Consider the following 26,171-nt stretch of genomic DNA (forward strand, 5'->3'; position numbering starts at 1 on the left):
CTGCAGAAATGTGGTGGCTTGACAGGGCCACCTCCAGCGGGTGGCCTTGCAGGACACATCCCTATGTACTCTGTTCAGCGATATCTGGTAGCTGGGCTGGCTGGCTGGCAGTCCTTCTGGGTAGAACTGTCGCCTGGGTCCAGGTGGGGACGTGGGCTCTGGTGTTCCTGAAGAGCTGATGTGCAGAAGTGCCGACGGGTGGAGGGGGACAAGTGGCAAGCACACCGCATCCCCGGGCCTTCCGTCCAGGCTCCGTGAAGACGCAGCTGCTCTCAAAGCCAGCTGGGACGCCCAGGTCACTCAGATGTCCAAGGAGACCGTCGCCAAAGACCTTCAGGTTCAGACACTGCGGGAAGAGGAGGTGAAGCTCAAGGCACAGTTGGCCCGACGCCAGCAGGATGTGGCCAGGTAATGTCCCCAGGGCAGCCATTTCTGTGAGTGCCCGCTGCAGGCAGGAACCACTCCGGTCCTGAGGAGTCCAGCTGCACAGACCAGTCCTGGCCTGGCCTTCTTTGAGGAGAAACGAGAAAGCAGAAAACAGTGTGGTAGTGAGGGGGTGAGGAGGGTGGCAGGGCGTGCCCAGGGCCACGCGGGGGCCTCCTCCAGCAGCAGAGCCGAGCAGGCCTGAGCTCAGGGTTCTGTGCGGGCCTTGCCTGTGTCCTTGGCGTGGTGGTTAAGGTCCTGGGGTTCCCCTCCAGCTTTCCACTGGGTGCTGTTCTCTGTAGTTTGTAAGGTCAGCTTCACAGAGAGTAACTCGGATGTAGTGGACGTGCCCACTCCAACTGCACAGCTGTGTGGCCTGTCACCGCCACACAGCCACCCCAGGCTCCTCAGCCAGTAGCTGTCTGCAGCCCCCACAGTGGGCTCTGTCTGCAGAGGAGCAGCCTGGTCCGAGTTCCCGGCGCTGGTCTAGTATCTGGCTTCTTTGGCTCGGCACCCTCCTTTGAGAGCAGTGGGGGTTGCAGGCACAGGCTGTGCGGCTCTCTGCAGAAGTGTCCGAGGCACACGGTTCGCTTCCCCTTTTCCCTTTTCTGATTTTCCTACGTCCACTTGGTAACTTGTGTCCATCCATTTCACCTAGCTGTTACCTTGAAGCCACAAGACTGCCCATGGTGGCCCTTTATTATGCTTTGAATACATGGGAGGTGAGTGTCAGCCGCGCTCGTCTGGGTACCGGTTTCTAGTGTCTCTTTCCTCTCCATCAGCCTGCTAGGGGGCTGCTGATCTGTCAGTCTTTGCTTTGTTTTTGTCTGAACCTTCTCACTGTTGTTCTCTTTCCAGTTTCATGGCGTTCGCTCTGTCCGTTTCCTTGGGTTCCTTTGGCTTGCTGTGTTTCCCATGGACCCTGATGGCAGGAGCCGACGGCAGTTCTGAGCACCCTCTTGGGCTGGAGTAGAGCTCAGCTGCACCCCACGGTTCTGAGGCCGCGCAGACGCGGTGTGGTGGCTCACATTCTGTGTCTCCGCAGTTCCGGAAGGGTTGCCTCCTTTCCCATCACTCTGAGATTTCTGAGTGCCCTTTTCTTCTGTTCTAGTCTGATCTGCTGGCTCCCCTCTGCTCCTCGGTCTTGTGGCTTTGAAACCTGCTCCGGCCCAGTGACTGGCCCCTGGAGAAGGCTCAGTCCTTGTAGGTTCAGGCAGAGGGCTGCACACAGGCCCTGGGGCGGGGGCGCCTTCTGTCTGTGGTGTCCTCATGGCCATCTTCTGGCCAGCAGCTGAGAGAGGCCTGGACACCTGTAGCTGTGACTGGATCCCCTTTCCACCATCGCCTCAGCCACTGCAGTGAAGTTCTTGGCCAAGTGAGGGCACTCGGCGTCATCCTGGCTGGCCTTTCTCTGGTAGAACCAGCCCCGCACCTGGACAGTGGTCTCTGCCCTGCACACTGCCGGCGTCCGGTGGAGGCCTCCCTTGTGCCACACAGGCCTGCCTCTGCTCTGCTGCGCTGGCGGCAGCTGGGGCTCGGTCCTGCTGCTGCTCGCCTGCTGCCCTCGCAGGGTCCGGACAGCGCAGCTTTTTGTCTGTTAGGGTCACCCCTTCTCTTCCTGTATACTTGGAACTTGTTTCCTGAGTGTGACCACTCTTCGCGGGTTTTCTCAGTGTTGGGTCATCTTTGACATCTGTCCGTCTGCCATCTGCAGACATGTTGTTGGCCATCTGCAGATGCCGTTTCTCCTCCGAGTCTTGAGTACAGAAGATTCCGCGTGCCTGCAGGCATGTGTGTGTCCCTGTCGGCGCAGGCTGACCTGGAGACAGGAAGCCCGTGGCGGGTGCAGTGGAGCCCCGCAGGAGGCACCCCACCTCTGCTCTTCATGTGGAAGGAACCTCAAGCCACGTTAACGTGGGGTTTGGATGTGCCACAGGTACAAGCAGGAACTGTCCCTGGCAGTGGAAAGAGAGAGGGACCTGGGGCGCCACCAGGTGCAGCTGAACCTGGACTGGCAGCGCCACTGCGACAGCATCGAGAGGGAACAGATCCAGAGGTCTGAGGCCCTGATCCAGGGCCTGCTGGAGGCCAGAGACCAGGTGTGTGGGGTGCTGCGGGGCGCAGGCTTCCCGAGGTGGGGCCTCTCGAGGAGGAGGGCCGGAAGCACGGGCAGGGCCTCACTGAGCAGTCATGACCGTGCCCTGCCCTGCAGCCCCTGCAGCGTGTCATTACGTTGCTGTGTGCACTGTACAGGGTGGGACTGGTCCTGCCTCCTGTGTGCTGCCCTCCTGGCGAGGGCACCCTGGTGGCCAGGCCTGGAAGGTGGGAGTCCGCTGCCTGCCTCCGCAGACATGGCCGTGAGTTGTGAGTGCCCCGTGGCACTGGCCCTCAGGACTTTTCTCACCTGCACCTGCCATTTGCCTCTTAAGTGGAAAAGGGAGGCTGGTCTCAGGAACTGTGGCCAGTGCTGCCCGTCTCCACCAGGGATGTCTTCCCAGGTCGCTGCCAAACTCCAGGAGACTGAGCGGACCCTGCGTGAGCAGGAGGCCGTGCTGAGGGCCGTGACCCTGGAGCGGGACCAGGCTGTGGAGGCGCTGCAGGCCCAGGGACTCCTCCCTGTGAAGGAGGTGAGTGCACTTCCTCCCAGCGGCCTGCTCAGCAGACACCGCGAATAGTGCCCCGTGGCCAGGCCACAGTGGGCCTCTCAGTGCTGTCGCTTCAGTGACCAGCTGTCAGACAAGCCTGAGTGTAGGACTTTGGAGAGTTCAATGGAGCCAGCAGGTGGCTGAGGCAGGAGGATTGCAGGCTCCTCTGCAATTTAGCCAGATCCATCTCAAAAACTAAACCGAGCACTTGCCTGGTATGTAGGAGCCGCTGGGATCAATTCCCAGCACTGAAAAAAAAGAGTTAGAATAGGTAGGTACACTGTTCAGCGCTCTTCAGAATCTTCTTTGTATCCTTGCCTTTTTTTTTTTTTTGGTGCTGGGAATTTAACCCAGGGGAGCTCTACCGCTGAGTGACACCCCCAGCCCCCTCCCTCTCGATTTAAAATTTAAGACAGAGTCTCGCCAGGTTACTGAGGCTGGCCTTGAACTTGCTAGCCTCCTGCCTTAGCCTCCTGGTCACTGGGATCACAGATGGGGTCAGCGCTGTAACTTTAGCATTTGAAAGCACTAAAAGCCCCCAATTCAAATGCAACTTGAGGCTGGAGGTGTAGCCCAGTGACAGGTCACAGACGTAGGCTTACCTTGAGGAGAACCCTGGGTTCCAAATCCCAAATATGACTGGACAGTAGATATTGATGAAGAATTATTGTTACAGTCTGTTCCTCATACCATATAGCGGGTCATTTCATGCCATGTTGTCCTTGAAGCTCCTGGTTTTGATTGGCGGGGACGATAGTGGTCAATAGTTGTTAAGCACTAAGCCTGTGCCACTGTGGTCAGTGACACAGCATCTGTCAGCCTGCTTCATCCTGCTCAGGGGGGTGCTCTGGCCTGAGGAGCTGGCCTGAGCTGCCACAGCTGCTGGGCAATCTGTGTCCCCAGGCAGGGGCCATCTTAACCTGCGTCCACTGGAGGGTGAGGCTGCACTTAGCATGACCCTTCTTAGAACATGTTGAGGCCACTAATGTCCCTTGAGGGACAGCCACTCCCCCTGTTGCCTAAGGTAGCAGAGGACTGAGTGCTTGGGGGACCTTTCTGGGTGGGCCTAGACCTGCCTCCCAGGTCTCCCTCCCCTGCTGCCCACAGTCAGCCAGGGAGGCGGGGGGCGGCAGGAGCCTGGCGCTCCAGCGCGGCTCCTCCTCGTGCTCTTGGTAGCAGGCTGACCTCCGGCCTCTCGGCTCCCAGTGCTTGGTGCTCGCCTGTGGCCCTGCTGCGGGCAGCGAGGTGCATGGGAGCTCAGCAGCAGAAGGCAGGGCCAGACTGGCCACCAGTGCCTCTTCCCTCCCCTGTGGGCAGACGCTGACCCCACACTCAGTCCGAGTCCCAGGAGAGCATGTTGGACACACGCCGTGGGCAGGGAGCCCCAGGGTAGAGTCAGACACCGTGGCCAGGCTCAGGCCCCGTCCAGGGTGGCCAGGGGCAGACGAGGGGCATCTTCCTCTCGCCGCACAGGGCCTGGGGGCTGGCAGCAGCGCAGCCTGCACCTCACTGCCCCGGGGAGGAAACTGAGGCTTTCTTTTTTGTCAGTGTTCTCCTACTCCTGGCTGGCCAGCAGAAGGAGACGTCGGGGCCTGGTCGGGGCCTGTCTCTGGCTTGGTCTTAGTGAAAAACCGAGACCTGGAAGTGGGCTGGGATCAGAAACCATCACGTCCACCTGTGAAACATCCTTCGCCTCGGACCCAGGCCCAGCTGAGACCCCGCAGCTGCACCGGGGAGGCTCCCACTGAGCCTGAGCTGCCCTGGAGACAGACGGTGCCCAGAGGCCCTCTGCAGACTGTCCGACTCTGATGGAGCCTGGCTTCAGGGCCAGGGTGCAGTGGGGAGAGGCCGTGGCAGCTCCTGGCTGACAGCACTGCATGAGGTGACGGCAGAAGCCTGCTCCGACAGACACCGGGCAGGCAGTGCGCCTCACCTGGTAAAACTGCAGCGCAGGAGCAGTGGCTGCCGCCAGGTGCTGAGGAGGTCGGGGAGCAGGGGGCATGGAGTTGGGTTCTGCAGGCTTCTCTGGGGCCAGTGCAGGATTCGCCCTCTGCCTGACTCGGCTCAGAGGTCACAGCCACAGCTTCTGCTTGGTGCTCACCACTCTGCAGAGGCGGATGCTGATGCCTGGTGCCAGAGTGGAGCAGCGTGCAAAGCAGCGCCAGTGCAGAGGCGATCCCACTGAGCAGCAGGCGCTGCCTCTGGGCGGCAGGCAGGAGAGTGGGGAGGCAGGCGGCAAGGCGGCCAGGGACCTCTGCTGCACGGGCTGCCTTTCAGCCTGCCTGACACTGGCTTCCAACGCCGAGCTTCAGGATGGGGCGCTGTCCACCTTTACTTACAGCCCAGGGTGGACCGCGGTAGGGTGCTTCTGGTTCAGAGGTTCACTAATGCTCCCAGGAGGGAGAGGGTGCCACCAGCCTGGGACCAGAATAGGCATCCTGTCACTAGAGTCCTGGCCACAGCTGGGCACCTGGGAGGTCCCAACAGATGAGGCCCAGCCTTGGCCCAGAGGAGAACCAGGCAGAAGGGGCTGGGGAGGGAGGCAGGAGTCTGTTCTCAGTGTGTCCCTCTGGGAAGGCAGGCTGAGGCTGTTCTCTGGGTGCCAGCTTTAGGGCCACACAGGGAAGGTGCAGAGGCGAGGGTCGGTGGGCATGGCTAGCAACCTAGGTCAGTGGGCCTGGTCCCCTGGAGCTGGCCATGCAGAGTCCTGGGTGCCAAGGACGTCACCACTGCTGATGGGGTGGGAGGTCGTGTGTCAGACCAGTGGTCCTGGAGTCAGACAGCTCAGCAGCCCAGAGAGGCAGAGGGCTTGGTTGGGCAGCGAAGGTCCTGCTGCACCCCAGCTGCCTCGGCATAGGTCCTCCTAAGTTCCCGGGCTGGTCTGACCTTCTGCCTCAGCCTCCACGTGGGAGCACAGGGTGTACCATCGTGCCTGGCTATTCCCCACACTTTTTAAGTTTTTACTTAAATCCTGTTTCTGGGGGACACTGTTTTGACAGCATTATCAACAGTGGGAAAGCAGTGTGCATGTTTCTTTTTGAAAGATGCAGCGTGTTATATTATTTTCAAAGGAGTTTGTTCCTTTCAATTTTCTATAGCTTCTGAGAGATAGTGATTTGTAAATTTTGAAATATTGAAACATGCACTTTTAGCCTTAAAAAAGTTGTTTGTTTGTTTGTTTGTTTGTTTTTAACTTTAAAACAGGGTCTTGCTAAGTTGCTGGCCTCAAACTTGTTATCCTCCTGTCTTAGCCTCCCAAGTAGCTAGAATCACAGGCCACTTTGCCCCTGCACTTGGCAGATTTGGGACCGTTGTGGCCCTGTTTTGAGATGCGTGTTCTGCTCCCTGGTTGTTGTGGGTCTTTCTGTCTCAGGCTGCTTCATGTCACCCCACAGGCCTCTGAAGCTCTGCTCACCGTTTTTCTTTTTGGATTTTTTTCCCTCCAACTTAATTTCCATCCTTAATTTTGGATACTTTCCACTAATATGCATTTATGGTAACTTTTCCCCCACGCTTTCAAATCTGCTCTTTACTCCACTTCATCCAGAGAATTGTTCATTGTGCTGAAATGTACACAAAATCCACCGACTTTGCCATTCTCAGAGCGCAGCTCACAGTGGTCCTGCGGACTCTGCCAGCCATCGCCCGGACTTCCCCGCCTCCCGGTCCCCACTGGGGCTCTGGCCCCTGAGCACTGACTCCCGCCCCTCAGCCCTCAGCTCCCACAGGACTGCCCAAGGGACCCAACCCCCTGAACACTGCACAGATTCCAGAGCTTTCAAATTCTCAGTTTGGGAAGGGCCCTCACAGCCTGGAGGAGAGGTGGGGGGCCAGCGGGGGCAGGAAGGACACAGGGAGTGGGAACTGTTTCTTTCCCCGCCCCCCCCCCTGCTTGGGATCACACCCACGCTCGCTCCCTCCCTCGCTCCCTCGTGCAGGCTAGGGAGTGCTTTACCCCAGAGCTACCCCCAGTCCTGGGGACTGAGCCGGACACTCTTCCCCCGAGCTGTGTCCCCACCCCTTTTTAGTTCTCGTTCACTTTTTACCTTATGATGTGGATGTTTCCTTGGTGCCTGACGGCTGTGCGAGCCTGGGGTCAGAGTGGGCGCACTGGTGCCTGTTGAGGCCAGGGCTCTGCCCCCTGCTCCCGTCTCTGCTGCACGGCCTCCCTGTTTCCAGGGGGTCCCCTTTCACTGCCTTACCTCTCTCTAGCTTCCCCGTGTTAGAGAAGACACCCTACCTGTGACGTCGGAGTCTGCTAGTCTCACCTGGCCCTCCGCTCCACCCCTTTACCAGCACTGCCACTAGTTCAGTGTCTGTGTGGCACGTTCTCTTCACCCACCCACCCCCTGATGGGCGAGCACCTGGGCTGGTCCCCTGACCTGACTGTTGTGAATTGTGCTGCTCTAAACATTGATATGCCTGTAATGCTGCTGAATGCGGATTTTGGTTCTTTTGGATAATATTAAGGAGTGGATTAGCTGGTGGTTCCATTCCTAGTCTTTTGAGGATTTTCCGTATTGCTTTCCAAAGGTGTACAAATTTGCAGTCTCACCAACAACATATTGTGCCTTTTCCCCTACACCCTTGCCAGCATATTTATTTATTTATTTATTTATTATTTGGTACCAGAGGTTGAATGCAGGGGTGCTTAACACTGAGATAAATCCTCAGCCTTTTTAAAATTTCTTTTTAAAAAAATTTTTAGTTGTAGATGGACATAATACCTTTATTCTATTTATTTATTTTTACTTGGTACTGAGGATCCAACCCAGGGCCTCATCTGTGTGAGACAAGCGCTACACCACTAAGCTACAACCCCAGCCCTAAATTTATTTTTTATTTTGAAACAGGGTCTCGTTAGGTTGCTTAGGGCCTCACAAAGTCGCCAAGGCTGGCCTTGAAACTTGTGATCCTCCTGCTTAGCGTCCCAAGTCACTAGGATTCAGGTGTGTGCCCTCTGCCTGGCCAGCATTTATTATTATTTGTATTCTTTTTAAAAAAATTTTTTTAGTTGTGGTTGGACATAATACCTTTATTTCACTTATTTATTTTTCTGTGGTGCTGAGGATCGAACCCAGGGTCTCACACATGCAAGGGGAGCGCTCTACCGCTGAGGCCCAGCCCCAGCCCCAGCCCACTTATCTGTATTCTCCATGGCTGCCCTTCTGACTGGCAGGAGATGAAATCTCAATGTAGTTTCAGTTTGCATCTCCCTGATTGCTAGGAATGTTAAATATGTTTTAATATATTTGTTGGCCAATTGTATTTCTTCTTTTGAGAAATGTCTCTCTAGTTCTTCAGTCTGTTCATTGATGGGCTTATGTTGTGGCGGTTGTTGAGTCTCTTGAGTTCTTTGTGTCCTGGATATTAATCCCTGTCGGAGGAGTGGGCGCCATTGTCTGGTCTTTCTCTTCATGGTCTTAATCATTCATTTTGCTGTGCAGAGGCTCTTTAATTTGTTGTCATTCCACTGACTGATTCTTGGTTTTATTTCTTGAGTTTTAGGGGTCTTGTTAAGGAAGTCAGTACCTGTGCCAAGATGTCGGAGTGTTGACCCTCTATGTTCTTCTAACTGTTGCAAAGCTTTTGATATAATTCCTAAGCCTTTCGTCCACTTTGAGTTGATGTTTGTGCATCTAGTTTAGGCATCTAGTTTCATTTTCTATGTGTGTACATCCAGTTTTCCAAGCACAATTCATTAAAAAGACCATCTCTTTTCTCTGTCATATTTTGTTGTTGTTGTTGTTGTTGTTGTTTATACCAGGGATTGAACTCGGGGGCACCACTGAGCCACATCCCCAACACTTTTTTGTATTTTATTTAGAGACAGGGTCTCCCTCGGTTAATCAGCACCTCACTAAGTTACTGAGGCTGGCTTTGAACTCGTGATCCTCCTGCCAAGCCACATTCTCCACTGGGCCTGGCTCTCCAACATGTTTTTGGCGCCTTTACCAAGCATCAGTTGATTGTGTACCAGGTACACATGTGTGTATGTGTATATCAGATGCCTAAGTACCAGACACTCGGTGGATTGTCCCTGCCCCTGTCCTCTGGTTTTAGGCCGATGCCATGCTGGTGTTTACTGCCTGTGATTTATTTGCTGCAGGTGCTGGTGCCCCGGCATTGCTCTTTTGCTCAGTATTGCTTTGGTTATTCTCAGTCTTTCAGTCTTCCATGTGAATTTCAGGACTGTTTTTTCTATCTCTGTGAACAATGTCACTGGTGCTTTGTTGGGGACTGCATTGCGTCTCGTGACATTAGTGTGTGGCCGTTTTAACAGTGTCGACTCTGCCTCTGTCCGTCTTCTGGGACCTTGTCCGCCTCTCTCTTCAGTGCTCCACAGTTCTTGCTGTAAAGACCTTTGACCTCAGTTAGGTTCATTCCAAGCATTTTATTTTATTGTGGGGTTATTGTGAGCAGGATAGGTTTTTTATTTATTTCTCAGCAGGTTCATTACTGGAGTATAGAAAAGGGACTGATTTATGGGTGTTGTTTTTTTTGAAGTCTGCATTTACTTTTACTAAAATTACACCGATCAAGCCACGGGTCCTGCTTCCAGCGTGGGTCGTGTCTAGTCCTCAGGGGGTGACCTCAGAGTTCCTGCAACTAAACTTCAGTTTTTTCAATCACCATACATCAAGTCTTTTTAATATAGCTTTTTAAAATTAAGTTATTTATTTATTCTAATTTGTTATATAGGACAGCAGAATACAGTTCATTTCATATCACACATATAGAGTTCAACTTCTCAAGTCACACCATCCGTGTCTTCATATATGTACTTAGGGTAAGATGTCTGACTCATTCCACTGTCTTTCCTACCCTCTTGCCCCCTCCCCTCCCCTCCCTCCCCTTTGCCCAGTCTGGAGCTCCTCCATTCCTCCCATGCTCTCCCCACATCGCCATTATGAGTCAGCATCCTCACATCAAAGAAAGCATTCAGCCTTTGGTTTTTTGGGGATTGGTCAACTTCACTTAGCATTATACTCTCCGTCTCCATCCATTTACCTGCAAATGCCATGATTTTATTCTCTTTAAATGCTGAGTAATATTCCATTGTGTATCTACACCACAGTTTCCCTACCCATTCGTCTACTGAAGGGCATCTGGGTGGGTCACACAATTTAGCTACTATAAATTGTGCTGCTATAAACATTGAAGTGGCTGTGTCCCTGTAGTATGCTGTTTTTAAGTCCTTTGGGAATAAACTAAGGAGTGCGATAGCTGGGTCAAATGGTTGCGTGTTGATCTTTTGTCCTGCTACTTGGCTGAACTTGTTCATCAGCTCTAGAAGTCTTCTAGGAGAGTTGTGTTTTGTTTTGTTTCATTTTGTTTTGTTTATCTTCTCATATAGGATCATGTCATCAGCAAATACATAATTTAACTTCTTTTCCTACTTGTGAAATCCCTTTAATTTCCTTTTCTTGCCTGATTGCTCTGGCCAGAGTTTCAGAACTATATTGAATAAGAGTGGCAAGAGTGGACGTCCTTATCCTGTTCATGATTTTAGAGGAAACACCTTCAGTTTTCCCCTCTCACTATGATGTTGCTTCTGTCCCTAGCGTCTCCGGTGTTTTTTTAATATGAAAGATGCTACCTTTTGTTGAATGTGTTTTCTGCATCTATTGAGATGATCATGTTTTCATCTTCATTTCTATTTGTGTGGTGAGTCACACTTACTGACTTTCATATGTTGAGCCAAGCCCTGTCCCTGGAGTGCCATAGGAGGATTTCTGCCTCTGTTTATCGGGGAGGCAGTCTGAGCGCTCTTTCTTTGATATGTGTCTTTGTCTGGTTTTGGTTCCAGGGTGATTGGCTTCATAGAATGCATTTGGGAGTGTTCCCGCCCTTTCTATTTCATAGAATAAACTGAGGTTAGTTCTTTAAAGATTGAGTATCCATCTGGTTTTGGGCTTTTCATTGTTAGAAGGCTTTTAATCACTGTGTCAATTGTATTGCTTGGTGTTGTTCAGTTTAGGTTTTCTATATCTTCCTGGTTCAATTGGGCAGATAATGTGTGTCTAGAAAATTGTCAGTGATTTGTTTAGATTTTCCCATTTATTGGAGTTTGAGCTTTCTTAAGATCCTCTGGATTTCAGAAGTGTCTGTGGTGATATAGCCTCTTCCATCTCTGATCTTGTTGATTTAGGTCTTATTTTTTTAATTTGTTCTAATTAGGTCTTCATGACAGTAGAATGTATTTTGACACATTGATCACAAATGGGTCTTCTTTGTCTTTCCTTTGTTCAGTTTGGGTAAAGGTTTATCCGTCTTGGGCTGGGGACACAGCTCAGTGGGCAGAGGGTTTGCCTCACATGCACAGGCCCTGGGTTCAATCCCCAGCACCACAAAAAAATTTTTTTAAAAGTTTATTAACTTAATATATCTTTTCAAAGAACCAACTCTTCATTACACCGATCCTTTTATTTTATTTATTTTATCCCAGTTTCATTGATTTCAACTCTGATCTTAGTTATTTTCTATCTTCCACAGGTTTTAGAATTAGTTTGTTCTTGCTTTTGGGGGACTTTGAGATTATTTATTTGGGATCTTTCTTTTTTTAATATTTTTTAGACATTGCTGGGCCTTTATTTTGTCCATTTATTCATATGCGGTGCTGAGAATCAAACCCAGTGCCTCACACCTGCCAGGCGAGTGCTGGGCCTGAGCACAGCCCAGCTCCTGGGAGCTTCCTTTCTGTAGGTAGGAACTCAGTGCTGTGAATTTTCCTCTTCAACTCCTTCATGGGGTTCAGAGGTTTTGATACAATGTATCTCTGTTCTCACTTGTTTCTGAGAATTTTTTAAACTTCTCCTTTGATTTCTGACAGGACCCATTCCTCCTTGGAAAGCATCTTACTCAGTCTCCACAGGTTAAAATGGCTTCTGTCTGGGCTGGGATTGTAGCCCAGAGCACTTGCCTTGCATGTGTGAGGCCCTGGGCTCGGTCCTCAGCACCACATAAAAATAAATAAACAAAAACAGAGATCTTGTGTCCATCTACAACTAAAAAAGTTTTTAAAAAATGGTTTCTGTTTTTTATCTTGTTATTGATTTCTAATTTTATCCTATTATGAGCCGATAGGATGTAAGAAATCATCTCTATTTTTAAATATTTTCTTAGACTTGCTTTGTGCCCTAAAATATGGTTTATTTTAGAGAAAATTCCTTGTTAGTGGGAAGAAAGTGAATTTGGTTGTTGATGGATGAAATATTCCATAGATGTCTGTTAGTTTCACTTGATTAATGATATTTTTATCTCTGAGAGCCTTGGTTAGTTCATGTCTGGATCACCTATCTACTGGTAAGAGCGTTGCTGGACTCGCCCAGCGTCGTCCGGTTGTGGTCCGTGTGACTCTTGTGTGCAGATACACTGACAGCCGTGGTGTAGAGATCTGCAGTCGTATCCTGCTGTTGGATGATTCCTTGCCCGGTATGGGTGGCCTTTGTTTCTTGGTCTACCTTGTCTGAGATAAGAGTAGTCATCTCTGCTTGCTTTCAGTCTCCATTTGCATGGTACATGTCTTTTTCTGTTCTTCACATTCGGCCTATGGATGTGTTTGCCTGAAAGGTGAGTCTCTGTTAACAACACGTGGTCGGGTCTTGTTTTTTAATCCCGTGTGCCAATCTATGTCTTTTAGTTTAGACCATTTACGTTCTGTGTTACTATAGAGGGAGGATTTTTATTTCCTGCCATTTCAGCTTATTTCTAATGCTTAATTAAGAGAGGATTCTCCCCTGATTGATATGATTCCCGTGGGACTCCTGCGTTCACTGGCTCTGGTGTTTATTTTTATTTCATCTGTATGAAATTCTTCATTGAGCACGTTCTGTAGTGCAGGCTTAGTGGTCATGAATTTCTTTCTGGTTTCTGCTTGTCACGGAAGATTTTTATTTCAACTTGAGTTCTGAAGGGTAGCTTCAATGGATACTGCAGTCTTGTCTGCACCTGTGATTTATCAGGGCTTGGTGCACATGATTCCAAGCACTTCTGGCTTTTACAATCTGGCTGAGAGAACAACAGCAAGTTTAATTGGCTTATCTGTAAAAGTGACCTTCATTTCTCTCTTGCAACTTAGAATTCTATCCTCGTTCTGTTTAGGTACTGTCATTATAATGTGGGTTGGACAGGATCTTTTTTGATCTTATCTATTTGGGTTCTAAATGCCTCCTATATTTGGATTTTCATTGTTATAAGGGTTGGAAATTTTTCTGACATTATTTCATTAAAAAATTTGTGCATTCCTTTGGTTTTATTCAAGTGCCTTCTTCTACAACAATGATTCTTATATTTGGCCTCTTAATGTTATCCCAGATTTCTTTGAATATTCTAGTCATGATTTCCTAACATCTTTTTTTTTACTTATTGACTGAATTATCAAGTTTATATTCTTTGTCTTTGAGGTCTGAGAATCTGTTTTCTTTTTTCTTAAGTTATTCTTTTTTTAAATATTTTTTAGTTGTCGATGAACCTTTACTTTTATTTATTTCTTTATTTGTGGTGCTGAGAATCGAACCCAGTGCCTCACGCCTGCTAGGGAAGTGCTCTACCACTGAGCTATAACGCCAGCCCTATAACCCCAGCCCTGAGAATCTGTTTTCAGCGTGGTCTAATCTGTGGGTGATGCTTTCAGCTGAATTTTAAATTTGGTTTATTGAATCTCTCATTTCCAGTATTTCTCTGGTTCTTTTTCAGAATCTCTTTGAAAAAGAAATGTTCTCTCATTTCCTGCATTGTCTCTCTAGTTTCATTTCTTAATCCTCTTTTAGCTTATAGAACATTCTACCAGAACTTCCTCCACGGTGGTGTTTATGGACGCAGCAGTTGAAGTGTTGTGGGCTCTCTCTCGGGTGGCCCGTTCCCTTGTTTGTGTGTCTTCCCGTCTGTGGGGACGATTACCTCTTCTTAGGGGAGGGGACACTAGTGAGCCCCTTCTTAGGAGCCCAGGCTGTGTGAATGTGACACTCCCACTGAGCCTGTGCCTCTGCTGCTGACCCAGACCAACTGCAGTCACTTCAGGGAGGAGCCAGATACTGGCTAACCCCAGGGGGAGACGTACTGAGGGTGTCCCCTGGACTTCCTCCAATCCAAGGATAAAACTGGAGAAATAATGATTTTTCGAATAGATGGAGAATTTGATTATTAAAGATAACAAAATACTATTTAACTACATAGGAATTCAAAGGCGGAAAAGAGAAAAAAAATACAAACTAAGATGAAAAGAAGAACATTTGGGGGTGATTGGAGACAGGGGCAGGTAATGCAAGAAGGGAAAGAAATTAGGAGAAACAGTGAAACCCTGTTCTGGGAAGCACAGAGAAGGAATGATTCCAGTTACTAGTTTTTATCTTGAGACAGGGTTTTGCTAAATGGCCTGAGCTGGCCTTGAACTTGGGATCCTCCTGCCCAGCCTCCTGAGTTACTGGGATTACAGGTGTGTGCCACTCCACCCAGCTATCCCCAGCCCTTTTTAAAATTTTATTTAATTTGTTTTTTTTTTCTTTCTGTTTTTGTTTGTGGTTTTGTGATGCTGGGAGTTCAACCCAGGGGTGCTCCACGAGCCCTTTTAGTTCTTGATTTTGAGACAGGGTCTTTCCAAGGTGCCCAGGCTACCCTTGAACTTGTGTTCCTCCTGCCTTGGCCTCATGAGCCTCTGGGTCCCAGGTGCAGTCACCGTGCCCGCTCTTCCCTGGTGTGTGTTTGACAGCTCCCAAGGCAGCACAGAGGGGAGATCAGTTCGGCCTTTCCGTCCAGTGAAATCCAGCGGCTGCAAGACCAGAACACGAGCTTGCGGAATGCTGTGGCTCAGATGAGGAGGGAGATGGAGGCGCTGAGTGGGGAGACTCTTCCTTCTGCACAGCCGGGAGAGAATGCGTGCACACACCTGCCCGAGGCCGAGGCTGCGGGGGACACGGCCCCTCCTCGTGAGTGCAGGTGGGGGGTCAGACTTGCCCACTGGGTCGCCTTGGATGGATCGTGTCCGAGTCTTGTTCAAGTTTACGTGCCCTTCAACAGATCATCCCAGAGCTGGAAGGCTGCTGTTCCCCCAAGAGACGGTCCTGAGCTTTGTATCTAAGTCTTCTTCTTGGTGGGGGAGGGAGATGTACAGGGTGCCTGCCTGATGCACTTAGAAGCTGGAACAGGCTGGGCCAGGCAGGACGCTGCGCTGTCCCCAGTAGCTGGCAGTGGGAGCCACCTGGCAGGGCCCTGCTCCCGAGAAGCACCCTGTGGTGGGGCTGAGATGGTGGCCCCTCCCGGGCCGGGCTCATAGTGGGCACCAGAGCAGCTGTGTGACCAGTGCCTGAGGTAGGGACTGTTTCTTGTTGTCACAGAGGCCTGTGGGAAAAGGCCGGTAGAATCTGTCCCCATCTCTGATCCCTGCTCAGAGGACGGGGAGGCTGGCGGGTCTCTCCATGTGCCCTCTGGGGGAGGAGGGGAGAGAAGGCCCTAGTGGGCAGAGGACGTTTGCTGGTGTTTTGGGGCAGGTTACGTTCTGGCCTTGGCAGCAGAAGTGCAGAACTTGAAGCACAAGCTCAGGGCCCTGGAAGGAGAGCTGGCCGGCTCGCCGGGGCCTCCAGAGACATCCTCGGGGGACGCCAAGCTGCACCCCAGCACCCTGGGAGGAGAGCTGGCCGGCCTGCCGGAGCCTCCAGAGACATCCTCGGGGGACACCAAGCTGCACCCCAGCACCCTGGGAGGAGAGCTGGCCGGCCTGCCAGGGCCTCCAGAGACATCCTCGGGGGACGCCAAGCTGCACCCCAGCGCCCTGGAAGGAGAGCTGGCCGGCCTGCCGGGGCCTCCCGAGCTGCACCCCAGTGCCCCCACCTTCACAGAGACTGGTGAGGGTCCCTGGGTGGCTGCGTCATAGGCTGTCTGCCCCAGTGAAGTGGAAATGACCCCCACGGGAAGTCCTCCAAATGCAGGTGCAACCGTGGGGGTCCAGATCCAGGAGCCTTGCCCCTGCTAGCTGCCGCTGACCCCTTCCCCTTCTCAGCTTGGCGTTGTGTGGTGCACATGCCCCGCCCGGCTCCTTCTGGCTTCCTGTGTAGTCCACACAGCCAGCTGTTTCCCAAGGTCTCTGTGCTGACCACAGTGCCTCAGTCCTCCAGGAGCGCTCGCCCACTTGCAGACCCGCCACCAGCTGGGGCCTCAGTCCTGGGCAGTGCTTACTGGATGAGGGACTTGGCCGGTTGCTATCTTGGTTCTAGCTGGCCTCCTTGGTGGAAACCCATATCCTCTCCCCAGAAGGGTGCTGTCCATGGTGCAGGGCAGGACACAGCCAGCTGGTAGGAGCGGTGGAGGGCAGGTGGCTCATGCTGGTCCTGGGGCTCCCCGGTCCTGGGGCTCCCCCGGTCCTGGGGCTCCCGCTGGTCCTGGGGCTCCCGCTGGTCCTGGGGCTCCCCCTGGTCCTGGGGCTCCCCCGGTCCTGGGGCTCCCCTGGTCCTGGGGCTCCCGCTGGTCCTGGGGCTCCCCCGGTCGTGAGGCTCCCCCGGTCCTGGGGCTCCCCTGATCCTGGGGCTCCCGCTGGTCCTGGGGCTCCCACTGGTCCTGGGGCTCCCCTGATCCTGGTGCTCCCCTGGTCCTGGGGCTCCCCCGGTCCTGGTGCTCCCCAGGTCCTGGGGCTCCCCCTGGTCCTGGGGCTCCCCCTGGTCCTGGGGCTCCTGTGGTCCTGGGGCTCCCCTGATCCTGGGGCTCCTGTGATCCTGGTGCTCCCCCGGTATGGGGCTCCTGTGGTCCTGGGGCTCCCCCTGGTCCTGGGGCTCCTGTGGTCCTGGGGCTCCCCTGATCCTGGGGCTCCTGTGATCCTGGTGCTCCCCCAGTATGGGGCTCCTGTGGTCCTGGGGCTCCCCGGTCCTGGGGCTCTGGGAGCAGGCTTCCCTTGAGCCTCTTGTCCTTGTTCATAGCTCATTGGTGTTTCTGGGGTGCAGGCTCCTCTGACACCTGAGCCAGGAGGTAGAGGGAGAAGAAAGGGCAGGGACTCCTGGGAGTCCTCCTGGGTGCCCGCAGCCCCTCCCCAGGGACAGCCCTTAGTAGGGGCTGCTCGTGTCCTGGCCCCGCTGTTGGTCACGCCCAGTGGTGGGCCGGCGGCCCACACTCACCTCCTCACACAGCCTGCCGCCCGATGGCTCTGGTTCTCAGGGTCCGTCCTTCTGAGAGTTGCTACCCTGGATCTGCCCATTGGTTGTCCGGGGCCTTCTGCCACTGGAGGCATCCCCTGTCCTTTCTTTCTCATTTTTTTTTTTGCCTCAAACTTGTGTCCTGCCTTGGCCTGCGCCACCACTCCTACGTCATGTCTTCTTGGACCATGTGTCGCGGGGCATCTTTTTGCTTAATTCCCAAATAAGCATTCCTCCATCTAGGAGAAGAAGCAGCCGCTGGCCTCAGGTGCTACGTGGTGAGGTGTGTCTGTCCTGCAGAGGCCCCTGCCCTTTACGTGAGGACTCTCCTTGACGCACAGCACATCTCTGCTCCTTGCAGGGACTCAGACCCCTCACTGCAGGGAAGGGCCTCCTCTCCCTGAGTCCAATCAGCAGCCTCCCTGGCCTCTGTGAGAGGTGGTGGCCTCACAGAAGCTGCTCTTCTCTGCAGGAGAAGCTGTCACAGGTGGTCAGGCCTCCACTGGATTGGCACTGGCTCTCAGGAAGCTCAGAGACAGAGTGCATCTCTTGAACTTGCTGGTGACACATCTCAGAAAGAAGGTGAGATGCCTTGATAGGCACGGCAGTGCAGCCTTCCTACGAGAGAGCCATCCGGGGGTGCAGGCCTGCCGACCTGGAAGTCCACCTGCCCTTTCTGTGCCTGTTTCCTTCTCAGCAAAGGGCTGTGGTGAGCAGCAGTGGCTTATCTCGTGTGTGGCTGTGGAAGGTGCCCAGGTGTGGTGGCACAGGCCTGTGATCCCAGCAACCGGGGAGGCTGAGGCAGGAGGATCGCAATTCCAGGCCAGCCTCAGCCACCTAGTGAAACCCTATCTCAAAACAAAAAATGAAAAGGTCTGGGGACGTAGCTCAGTGGCACAGCAGCCCTGGACTCCATACCAGAGCCAAAAAAAAGCAAGAGCCGGGAGAGGGGAGAAGAGGTCTCGGCAGTGCGGCCAGAGGGACGCGCGGGCCCTGTGTGGGTGGCCCTGGGTGAGGGCACTGTGGTCCTGCTTTGCACACTCACCACAGGGTCCTCAAGGCCACCTGCCCGAGGCTCAGGCCAGCGCCTCCTTCCTCCCCCACTGTGTCCACTCGTGGTGTGGTGCGTCACCTCCTGTCCACCTCTGGTCAGCAGAGGCCTGAGTAGTGCTGCCACGTTGGTCGCGTGTGGGTTTCTCTGGGGACGAGCATTTGGGGCGGGGGCATGCCTGACGGAGCAGTGGGGTCTGGGGCAGCTCCATGCTCACACTCGCAGGACCCCACCCTTGCCCCACACAGTCCAGCCCAGCAGTGAAGCTGTTCTCTGTCTTTCACTCCAGTCACCTGGTGGGTGTGAAGTGGCGTCTGGTGAGGTGGTCAGTCACATTTTCCTGGTGATGATGATGCTGACCACCTCTTCATGGGGTCCCTGGCCACTTGTGCACCTTCAGTGGAGAAGTGTCTGTTTAGGTCCGTGGCTGTTATTAACTGGGTTATTCGTCCTCACTGTCGAGAGGTCAGAGCCCCACAGAGACACGTCTGCTGCCTCTCCCTACTCTGTCTTCACCTCTCGTGGTGTCCAAAGCAGGAACGGGCTAGTTCCGATCAGGTCCAGGAGGTCCGCCAGCCTGTGACACCGCAGCTCTTGCTGTGCCTCTGACTTTGTTTGAACCTTCCGCTACCTCTGCTGCTTGACTGACTGTGGGGGCCCGCTCCTCGCAGCTGCTCGCAGTTTTGTAGAGGTGTTTGTTTCTCCCTGGGACGGGGACTGGGAGGGGGTTCCAGTGCCTCACCACACAGACTCTCCCCAGCAGCCCTGGGGCCAGCGCAGGGCAGGCTCGCTGGTGATCGTGTCCGCCTGCAGAGAAACTCGTCGCTCCTCTCTGCTCCCCTGCTGCCTTTTTAAAATTGCTCTTTTTAGTTGTCCGTGAGAGCAGAGGGTCTTTTGACGTGTCTCACACACGTGGACTATGGCTTCCCGTTCTGTGGCTGTGTGGAGTTGCAGGGAGCCATGTCCAGTTCACCCACTGTCTTCCCATTCCCTCCCCTGCCTTCTCTTCCTTCCCCGTCTGGTCCAGTGAACTTCTGTTCTTCCCACCCGCTTACCGTGGGTCACATCCACATAGCAGGAGAGCACCGGCCTTTGGTTTTTTGGGATGGGCTTATTTCTCTTACATGATGGTCCCCACTTTCCCCCGCTGCCTCGGAGGGTCCTTCTTCCTGCCTCCTCCGGCCCCGGCACCCCCTGCCTTGTTCCTCACATGGCTTTGTGAAATGGCCTTCTAGGTGCAGCAGAAGCCCCTGGAGCTGGACACCCTCCACCTCGAGCTTCCCCGTGAGGTGGACCAGGTGCATGTGGAGGTGCTGGAGCTGCAGAAGCAGGTGGCTGAGCTGGAGGAGCATCTGGGGACAGCCCAGCAGGAAGGACAGCAGCCTCTAGGCAGGAAGCAGCTCAGGAGAGAGGTGGGTCCCTCTTGGCCTCCCGCCAGCTGCCCGCGCCCCTCCTGCCCTGCTGCCAAGGGAGCCCTTCCCTGCGGGTGCTCGGCCCTCCACCTTCTCCTCCTCCTCCTCCCTCTGCGAACTGCTCCTGCCTCTGGTCCTCTCTGACTAGCTGCAGTGCGACCGCGGCACAGCCCACACCCCTCCCACAGAGAGCTGCCCGCTGCCTCTGACAGCCCTGGGCTGTCTGCTGAGAGGCGTGTGTTGCGTGGACTGGCTCGGCCCTGCCCATGGCGGGAGGCCTCTGAGGCACTCACCATAGCCTCTAGAGCTTTGGTGGTACCAGGTGCCTGCCCAGCCTGTGATGGGTCAGCCTTACAGGGGACCTTGGGTCCTGACTCTGGCTTAGCAGTGACAGGCAGGCCCTTTTCCTGACCTAGAGCTACGAGGGAAGTGGGGAAGGCCAGACAGTCCAGCCTCCTCAGGTGGCCTCAGGCCCTGCCAGTAACCTGCAGTGCTGCCCCACAGTGACCTGCAATGACTTGTGACCTTCAGTGGCCAGGCACGATGACACACACCTGTAATCCCAGCTACTTGGAAGGCTGGGCAGGAGGATCGTGAGTTTGGGGTAACCCTGGTCAATTTAGCAAGACCCTGTCTCAAAATTTAAAAAAAAAAAAAAATTAAAGACTGGGGATATTGCTCAGTTGTAGATATCCCTACGTTCAGTCCCCAGTACTGCCCCCAAAATCTGGTCAGTTATCTGCTGCGACTGTGGTGGTGACTTGTGGTCATCTTTAGTGACCTGCATGGCCTGTGGTAATCAAAGGTGACCTGTCAATCAACAGAGGTTTTAGGGACATGAAGTAGTGTCTGGAAGGTACTCAGAGTCTTCTGGTAGAAGCAGAGGAGGTGAAGATAGTGGAGGTGTCCCCTCAGCACCAGGGACCCAAGAGGAAGAGCAGCCCCAGGGCCTCCGGCAGGGGCTGCCTAGGAATGGCCCGGAGCAGCCCAGCAGGGCGCCCAGTGCCCAGCCCCAGCGCCCAGCCCTGCCTGGCATCCCTGCCTCCACAGAGCAGCAACACCAGGTTGACTCCCAGCCGCCGGGCACTTCGGGCCTTTGCCCCAGCCTGCCCCAGCCCCTCCCAGGACAGCGCCTGCAGCCAGGCCTTAGCAGCCTTTATACCTGCTCCTCCTTCCTGTCGGCCCAGCACAGAGGGGCAGAAAGCACACGCAGAAGCTGAACTGAGAGCCAAGGCACTGATCCATGGTGGCAGCGGGCTGGAAGGCCCTGCCCTGCTCTCCCAGGGCAGGTGGCCTCAGAGTCGTGCACATAGCCGTGCAGGCAGACCCTGTGTGACAACGGAAGGCTTAGGAAGCACGGTGACCAGCGCAGCACCTGGGTACCAGGCTCCCGTTGCCAGGAGAGGGGAGGCAGGAAGGCAGTTAGTTCCTGGGCGCCACACAGGGCTGGAGTCACCTCCATCATGCAGAGGAGCAGTGGGAGGGGCCCCTGCTCCCAGGACCCAGGCTGCAGGGACAGTGCCCACTGGCACCCACCCCAGACTGAGGCAGGGGGCTTCCTGCCACGTCTGGCCCCATAATGACAGGACAGACTACAGTTCACTGAATCAGCAGGCAGTCACCGGGCCACACGGGGCAGGCGAACAGGTGCGTAATGAGAGAGGAGCTGGCACCTCAAATCAGAACGTCACCAGCAAACGTGAAGGACCCCGCAGCCGGGTGAACCAGCGGGAGGCCAAGCCCACTGGGAGGCCAGGGACAGGAGGCGTCTCCAGGGGAGAGGCCTCAGGGGCCCCCGCTTGACACAGCCTCCCCAGGGTCGGCACACAGCACCTCCCACCTCAGGCAGGACGCCCTGGGATCACAGCGGAGCCTAGGCACCAGGTGTCCTGGGCACTCGGGGAGGGATGGCCTGCACCCCAGGTGTCAGTGCCACCAGGGGCCAGCCCTCCCACGCTGCGTGTGTTCTGGGTCCCAGACAGGAGAATCAAGTGGGAACACCGGGTGGAGTCACTCGTCCCTGTCCCCAGCAGAGAGCAGGGGCTGAAGGCCCCGCGTGGGGTGGTGCGAGGGCTCCGCGTGCTCTCAGAGGGCTGGGGTGGGAGGCTCACGTGGAGGGTTAGGGTTAGGGTTAGGGCAGCCGCCACCCGCGGGGGCGGGGGGGGGGGGCGGCTGTTCTTGCAGCTCCTCTCTCCAAGGCAGGTTCCCGCCAGCCGCGGCGCGAGGGGTCTCAAGCTGGCCACACTTCTCCCCCCTAGGCCCTGAGGCCCTGCCTTCTGCCCACAGGGACCTGCACAGAGGGGCATTCTGCTCGCTGGCCAACCCTAGGACTCCAGTCGGCTTGCTTCCTGCCACAGGCTGTCCCGCCCTGTTCGGGTTTCCAGGGCAGCTCCAGGGTCTGTCCCTTGGTCCACTGGGGGGCGGTGTTGGCCACCTGGAGGCTCTGGTAAGCAGCCGGCTTGAAGGCCCTGCCACAGCTGGCCCCTGGGGGAAGGGCCTGCTGGTCTGCCTGCTGGTGCTTCCTGGGGCCTGCTCGGTCAGTGTCTGGAGGAGGCCATTGAGTCGTCTCAGTGGCCAGACACTTCCATTTCCTCCCAAGATGCTGACGTCAGTACCCAGGCAGGGCAGCATCCCCACCCTGGGGTGAGCACAGGGGTGGGACTGGCACTGTACCTGTTAAAAAAAAAAGTCCCCTGAATATGTCTCAGGTTATGTGACCTTTATTTTGGGGAAAGACTTCACAGAGTCATCAAAATAAATTTTTTCTTTTCCCCTCAGCAGGGATTGAACCCAGGATTGCTTAAACACTGAACTGCATCCCTTGTTTATTTGTTTGTTTGTTTTTGTTAGAGACAGGGTCTTGCTAAGTTGCTTAGGGCCCAACTTAATCGTGGGAATGATTTTGAATTTGCAGTCCTCCTGCCGCAGCCTCCTAAGCTGCCAGGATTATGGATGTGTGCCACCAAACCTGGTCAAAATAAACATAGCAGACAAAATTTTACCAGCAGCTGACCCAGGGAGGTCCACTCTACATCTCCGAGGTCAGTGTTGAGCCTGGAACAGGGACACGGCTGGGGCCATTCCTCTCTGCTGTGCACTTATGACAACTGAAGGGCCAGGGCACCACCAGGCTGCTGGGTCACATGGATGCCATCTCTGGGTCAAGGGGCCTGCATTTGGAGAGCAAATTTTCCCTCAAACTCTAGATGTCTGAAGCCAGGTGCAGTGGGGCACACCCATATTCCCAGAACTCTGGAGGCTGAGGCAGGAAGATCTCAAGTTCAAGGTTAGCCTGCGCAACTTAATGAGACCCTGTCCCAAAAATAAAAATGAGGACTGGGGTTGTGGCTCAGCAGTAGAGCGCTCACCTAGCACATGTGAGGCGCTGAGTTTGATCCTCAGTGCCACATAAAAATAAAACAAAGGTATTGTGTTCACCTACCACTAAAACAAAATATTTAAAAAATAAGTAAATTAAAATGAAAGGACGGGGAGTGCGGCTCCACAGCAGAGCGCTCGCCCGCGTGCGCAGGTCCCTGAGAACAGGCCCGCCAGCCTCTGGAGTCTGCCTCCTCCGTGAAGGCGGCTGCAGAGCAGAGGCACCCACAGAGCCAGCCTTGAAACAGGATGGGTCCCCGCATCCTGAGAAGGCCACACCTGCAGAGGGGTCAGAGGCACCAGTCACACACACCGGAGAGAATGCCAGGGGTCTGGGGTACTCCTGCCTGCCGCACCCCTCCTGGGTGCAGCCCTCACCTGGCCTGGCCTCAGACCTCGGAGCCACAGGACTTTCCTTGTTCAAGAGAAAGGCAGACGTGGCTCTTTGCTGTGTCATTCCATGACCCCTAGGTCCCTCGTGGCCTGCAGCATATGCTGGAGGTGCTGGTACACAGTGCCCCACGGCTCCCTGGGCACCTGTGGAACAGCAGTACCTGGAGGGCTTGGGTGCCTTCCAGTCCTGGGAAGCTGGCCAGGACAGGGCACTCAGGACTGTTCCAGGGACTCGGGCTCCTGCGGCCAAAACGGGAGCAACCTGGCTTCTCTCACAAGTGCCAGGGCCCGGGGGGTCATTGGTTTCTCCTGTGCCCTGGTCTTACCCTAAACACCCCCTTGTGCTGCACCTGTACTTGCACATGGCCATGTGTGGTGGGCCCCATGTCCAGGCTGGGCAGTAAGCCACTTGGTGCCTCCTAGAGGATCCCATCCAGGCCTGGCCCAGGCTCCAGGTCCCCACATCAGCCTCCTCCCCTTGGGCCCCTTGGCTTTCTCCTCCTGGCCTCTTGAGCACAGAGGGACCACAGCTGGTCTGTGGTGTCCAGAGGGTGAGCCCAGGGGGAGGAGAAGCAGCTAGTGCAGGCCCAGGGCTGCCGCTGGGGCAGGACAGGAGGGTGAGAAGCAGCCTGGTACTGCAGCCCTCGGCCAGAGGCTCGCTCTGGCCACTCCCCCGACCAAGGGAGAAAGATGCTGAAAAGCAGGAAAGGCGCTCTGGTGGGTGCAGCCACCTGCAAAGTCCAGGGACCACCCTCCACCCTGTTTCCAGGTGCTGAAACTAGCTACCCAGTAGCTGGCCAGGCCCGCACATGGTCAGGCTGTCCTGGTCAGCTGTGGTCTGGGGCCACTGCCTCAGGGTCGGTCAGGTGGGGCCTTGTCCATCAGAAACCTGCTATTGTCTGGGGTAGTCGACTCACACAGGGTGTTTGTTTCCCTGGGAACCTGAGGTGACTCAGCAAAGGAGACAGATCAATGGGAGGCTTTTAGTTGCCCACTGGACATTCGCAGGCCCGAGGGAGGAGTCTGCAGTCCTTGTTACAGATGGAGAAGCAGCGCCCACACAGGGTGCAGTCCTCTTGGGTATGGGGGCTTGCCACTGTGCTGGTTGGGTGTATGAGTTCTCATTGTCCCCTCTCAAGGACACAAGGGCCACGCCCTACAGGGCTGTGGGGGAGGAACTCTCAGAGACTCTGAGTTGGAGGTTGCCAAGGCCTGTGGCCAGCAGAAAAAGGACTAGAGACCTGGGCAGGCCGCAGCCTGGAGAGGAGGGCCTGTGGTGCGCTGACCTGGGGGGAGGGGCCCTGGAGCACTGCACTCTCCCAGGCCAGGCTGAGCGCAGGGAGCGGCCACCAGCCAGCCAGGCAGCAGTGCCCATTCTGGCAGGGCCACCTGCACCTGGCCCCTCGTCCTCCTCCATGCAGGCCCCTGTGGTCTGGGGTCTTACAGGGTGTGGGTTTTATTTACAGGGCCGTGCAGATGAGAGACCCGTGGGGACGAAGGACCAGGGGGAGTCCCCCAGGCACCCCCAGCTGGGGGCACAGCCTCCACAGACCTTATCCGTGCCCCATCTGCAGAGGAAACTGAAGGCAGCAGCTAAGAAGATCCTGCGCCTCCGGCTGGAGAAGGAGCAGCTCATGGAGATGGGGAACCGGCTCCGGGCAGAGCAGGGACACCCCAAAGGTGAGTCCCTGGGAACAGGACTGGCCAGGGCGAGGACTGCCAGGACCACTCCCTGCACACCTGTCGGGAGCCTGGGGTCAGCAGGGGGCCTGGCCTGGGCCTGGCGGGGAGGGAGAGGACCACAGAGTGGAGCAGTCGGCAGGACCGTCCAGGGGTGGGGCTCGTGGCCCCCCTCAGGAATGGCCCGGCAGCAGATCCCTGGTGGAGGGAAGGCCGGGAGGCTGGGACTACAGGACTCTGACACGCATCGGTGGCACGAGGCCGGCTGCCGCAGAGGGCCAGAGGGCCGGGAGAAGCAGAGTCCCAGTCCAGGGTCTCCCGGCCTGAGTGGGAGTCGCCCTGTGCGGGCTCACCACTGTCCTCAAGGGCTGCAGAGAGGGTGCAGCTCAGTGCCCGCTGCAGCCTCCTCACTCACCTGCCCACTGCCCTGGTGCGCATTCCAGCAAGATGACAGTTGTCAAGCTTTAAGCATCTGTGATGGCCCCAAAGGCGAGCTCTGGAGCGTCCACCATCTGGCCATGCCTTCTATCCATTGCCTGAACACTACGAGCAGCTGGGGCCGGGACGAGGTTGACAGTAAACCTGCTGCAGACATGAAACTCCAGGCAGTGGGGCATGGTGGCCTGGGAATTCAGGAGGCCAAGGCAGGAGGATCCCAAGTTCGAAGCCAGCCTCAACAACTCAGCGATGCCCAGCCTTAGAATAATGAAAAGGGCTGGGGACGTGGTGAAGTGGTGAAGTGCCCGGGTTCAATCCCCAATACAAATGCCCCCCCCCAAAACCTGGGAGCCACAAGCACGGTAAAGGGTCCAGCAGGAGGGGCACTTCGCCTGCCCCAGTTGGAGAGCTCTTCAGATGGCAGCACCGGGCTGGGGCGCAGCCGAGTGGCAGAGAACTTGCCTAGTGTCCCTGAGGCCCTGGGCTCAGCCTCCAGCACCACAGTGGGAGGGAGAGAGGAAGGAAGGTAGGAAGACGGGCACCATCCGAGGGAAGGGGTCAGGGTGCTGTGCCTCGTCCTCCAGGCTCTGCCTGGGGCTGGCTGCAGGTCTCAGCACGTCCTTCTGAAGAA

The 26,171-nt window shown here is 55.2% G+C and overlaps 1 protein-coding gene across 4 annotated transcripts in view; it reads left to right on the forward strand.

The window, feature by feature from the left end:
- Positions 1–26,171, forward strand: part of Ccdc57 (coiled-coil domain containing 57) — an 82,574-nt gene that overhangs the window by 21,368 nt on the left and 35,035 nt on the right. For all 4 annotated transcript variants that reach the window (XM_076870931.2, XM_076870932.2, XM_076870934.2 and 1 more), the window contains 8 exons: positions 250–408; positions 2,360–2,522; positions 2,922–3,050; positions 14,779–14,995; positions 15,557–15,910; positions 17,661–17,770; positions 19,475–19,651; positions 24,889–25,102. In XM_076870931.2, the coding sequence (XP_076727046.2) occupies positions 250–408; positions 2,360–2,522; positions 2,922–3,050; positions 14,779–14,995; positions 15,557–15,910; positions 17,661–17,770; positions 19,475–19,651; positions 24,889–25,102 (1,523 nt within the window). The remainder of the gene's footprint in view (positions 1–249; positions 409–2,359; positions 2,523–2,921; positions 3,051–14,778; positions 14,996–15,556; positions 15,911–17,660; positions 17,771–19,474; positions 19,652–24,888; positions 25,103–26,171) is intronic.

This window comes from Callospermophilus lateralis, chromosome 11 (assembly GCF_048772815.1).
Source record: "Callospermophilus lateralis isolate mCalLat2 chromosome 11, mCalLat2.hap1, whole genome shotgun sequence".
Taxonomy (NCBI): domain Eukaryota; kingdom Metazoa; phylum Chordata; class Mammalia; order Rodentia; family Sciuridae; genus Callospermophilus; species Callospermophilus lateralis.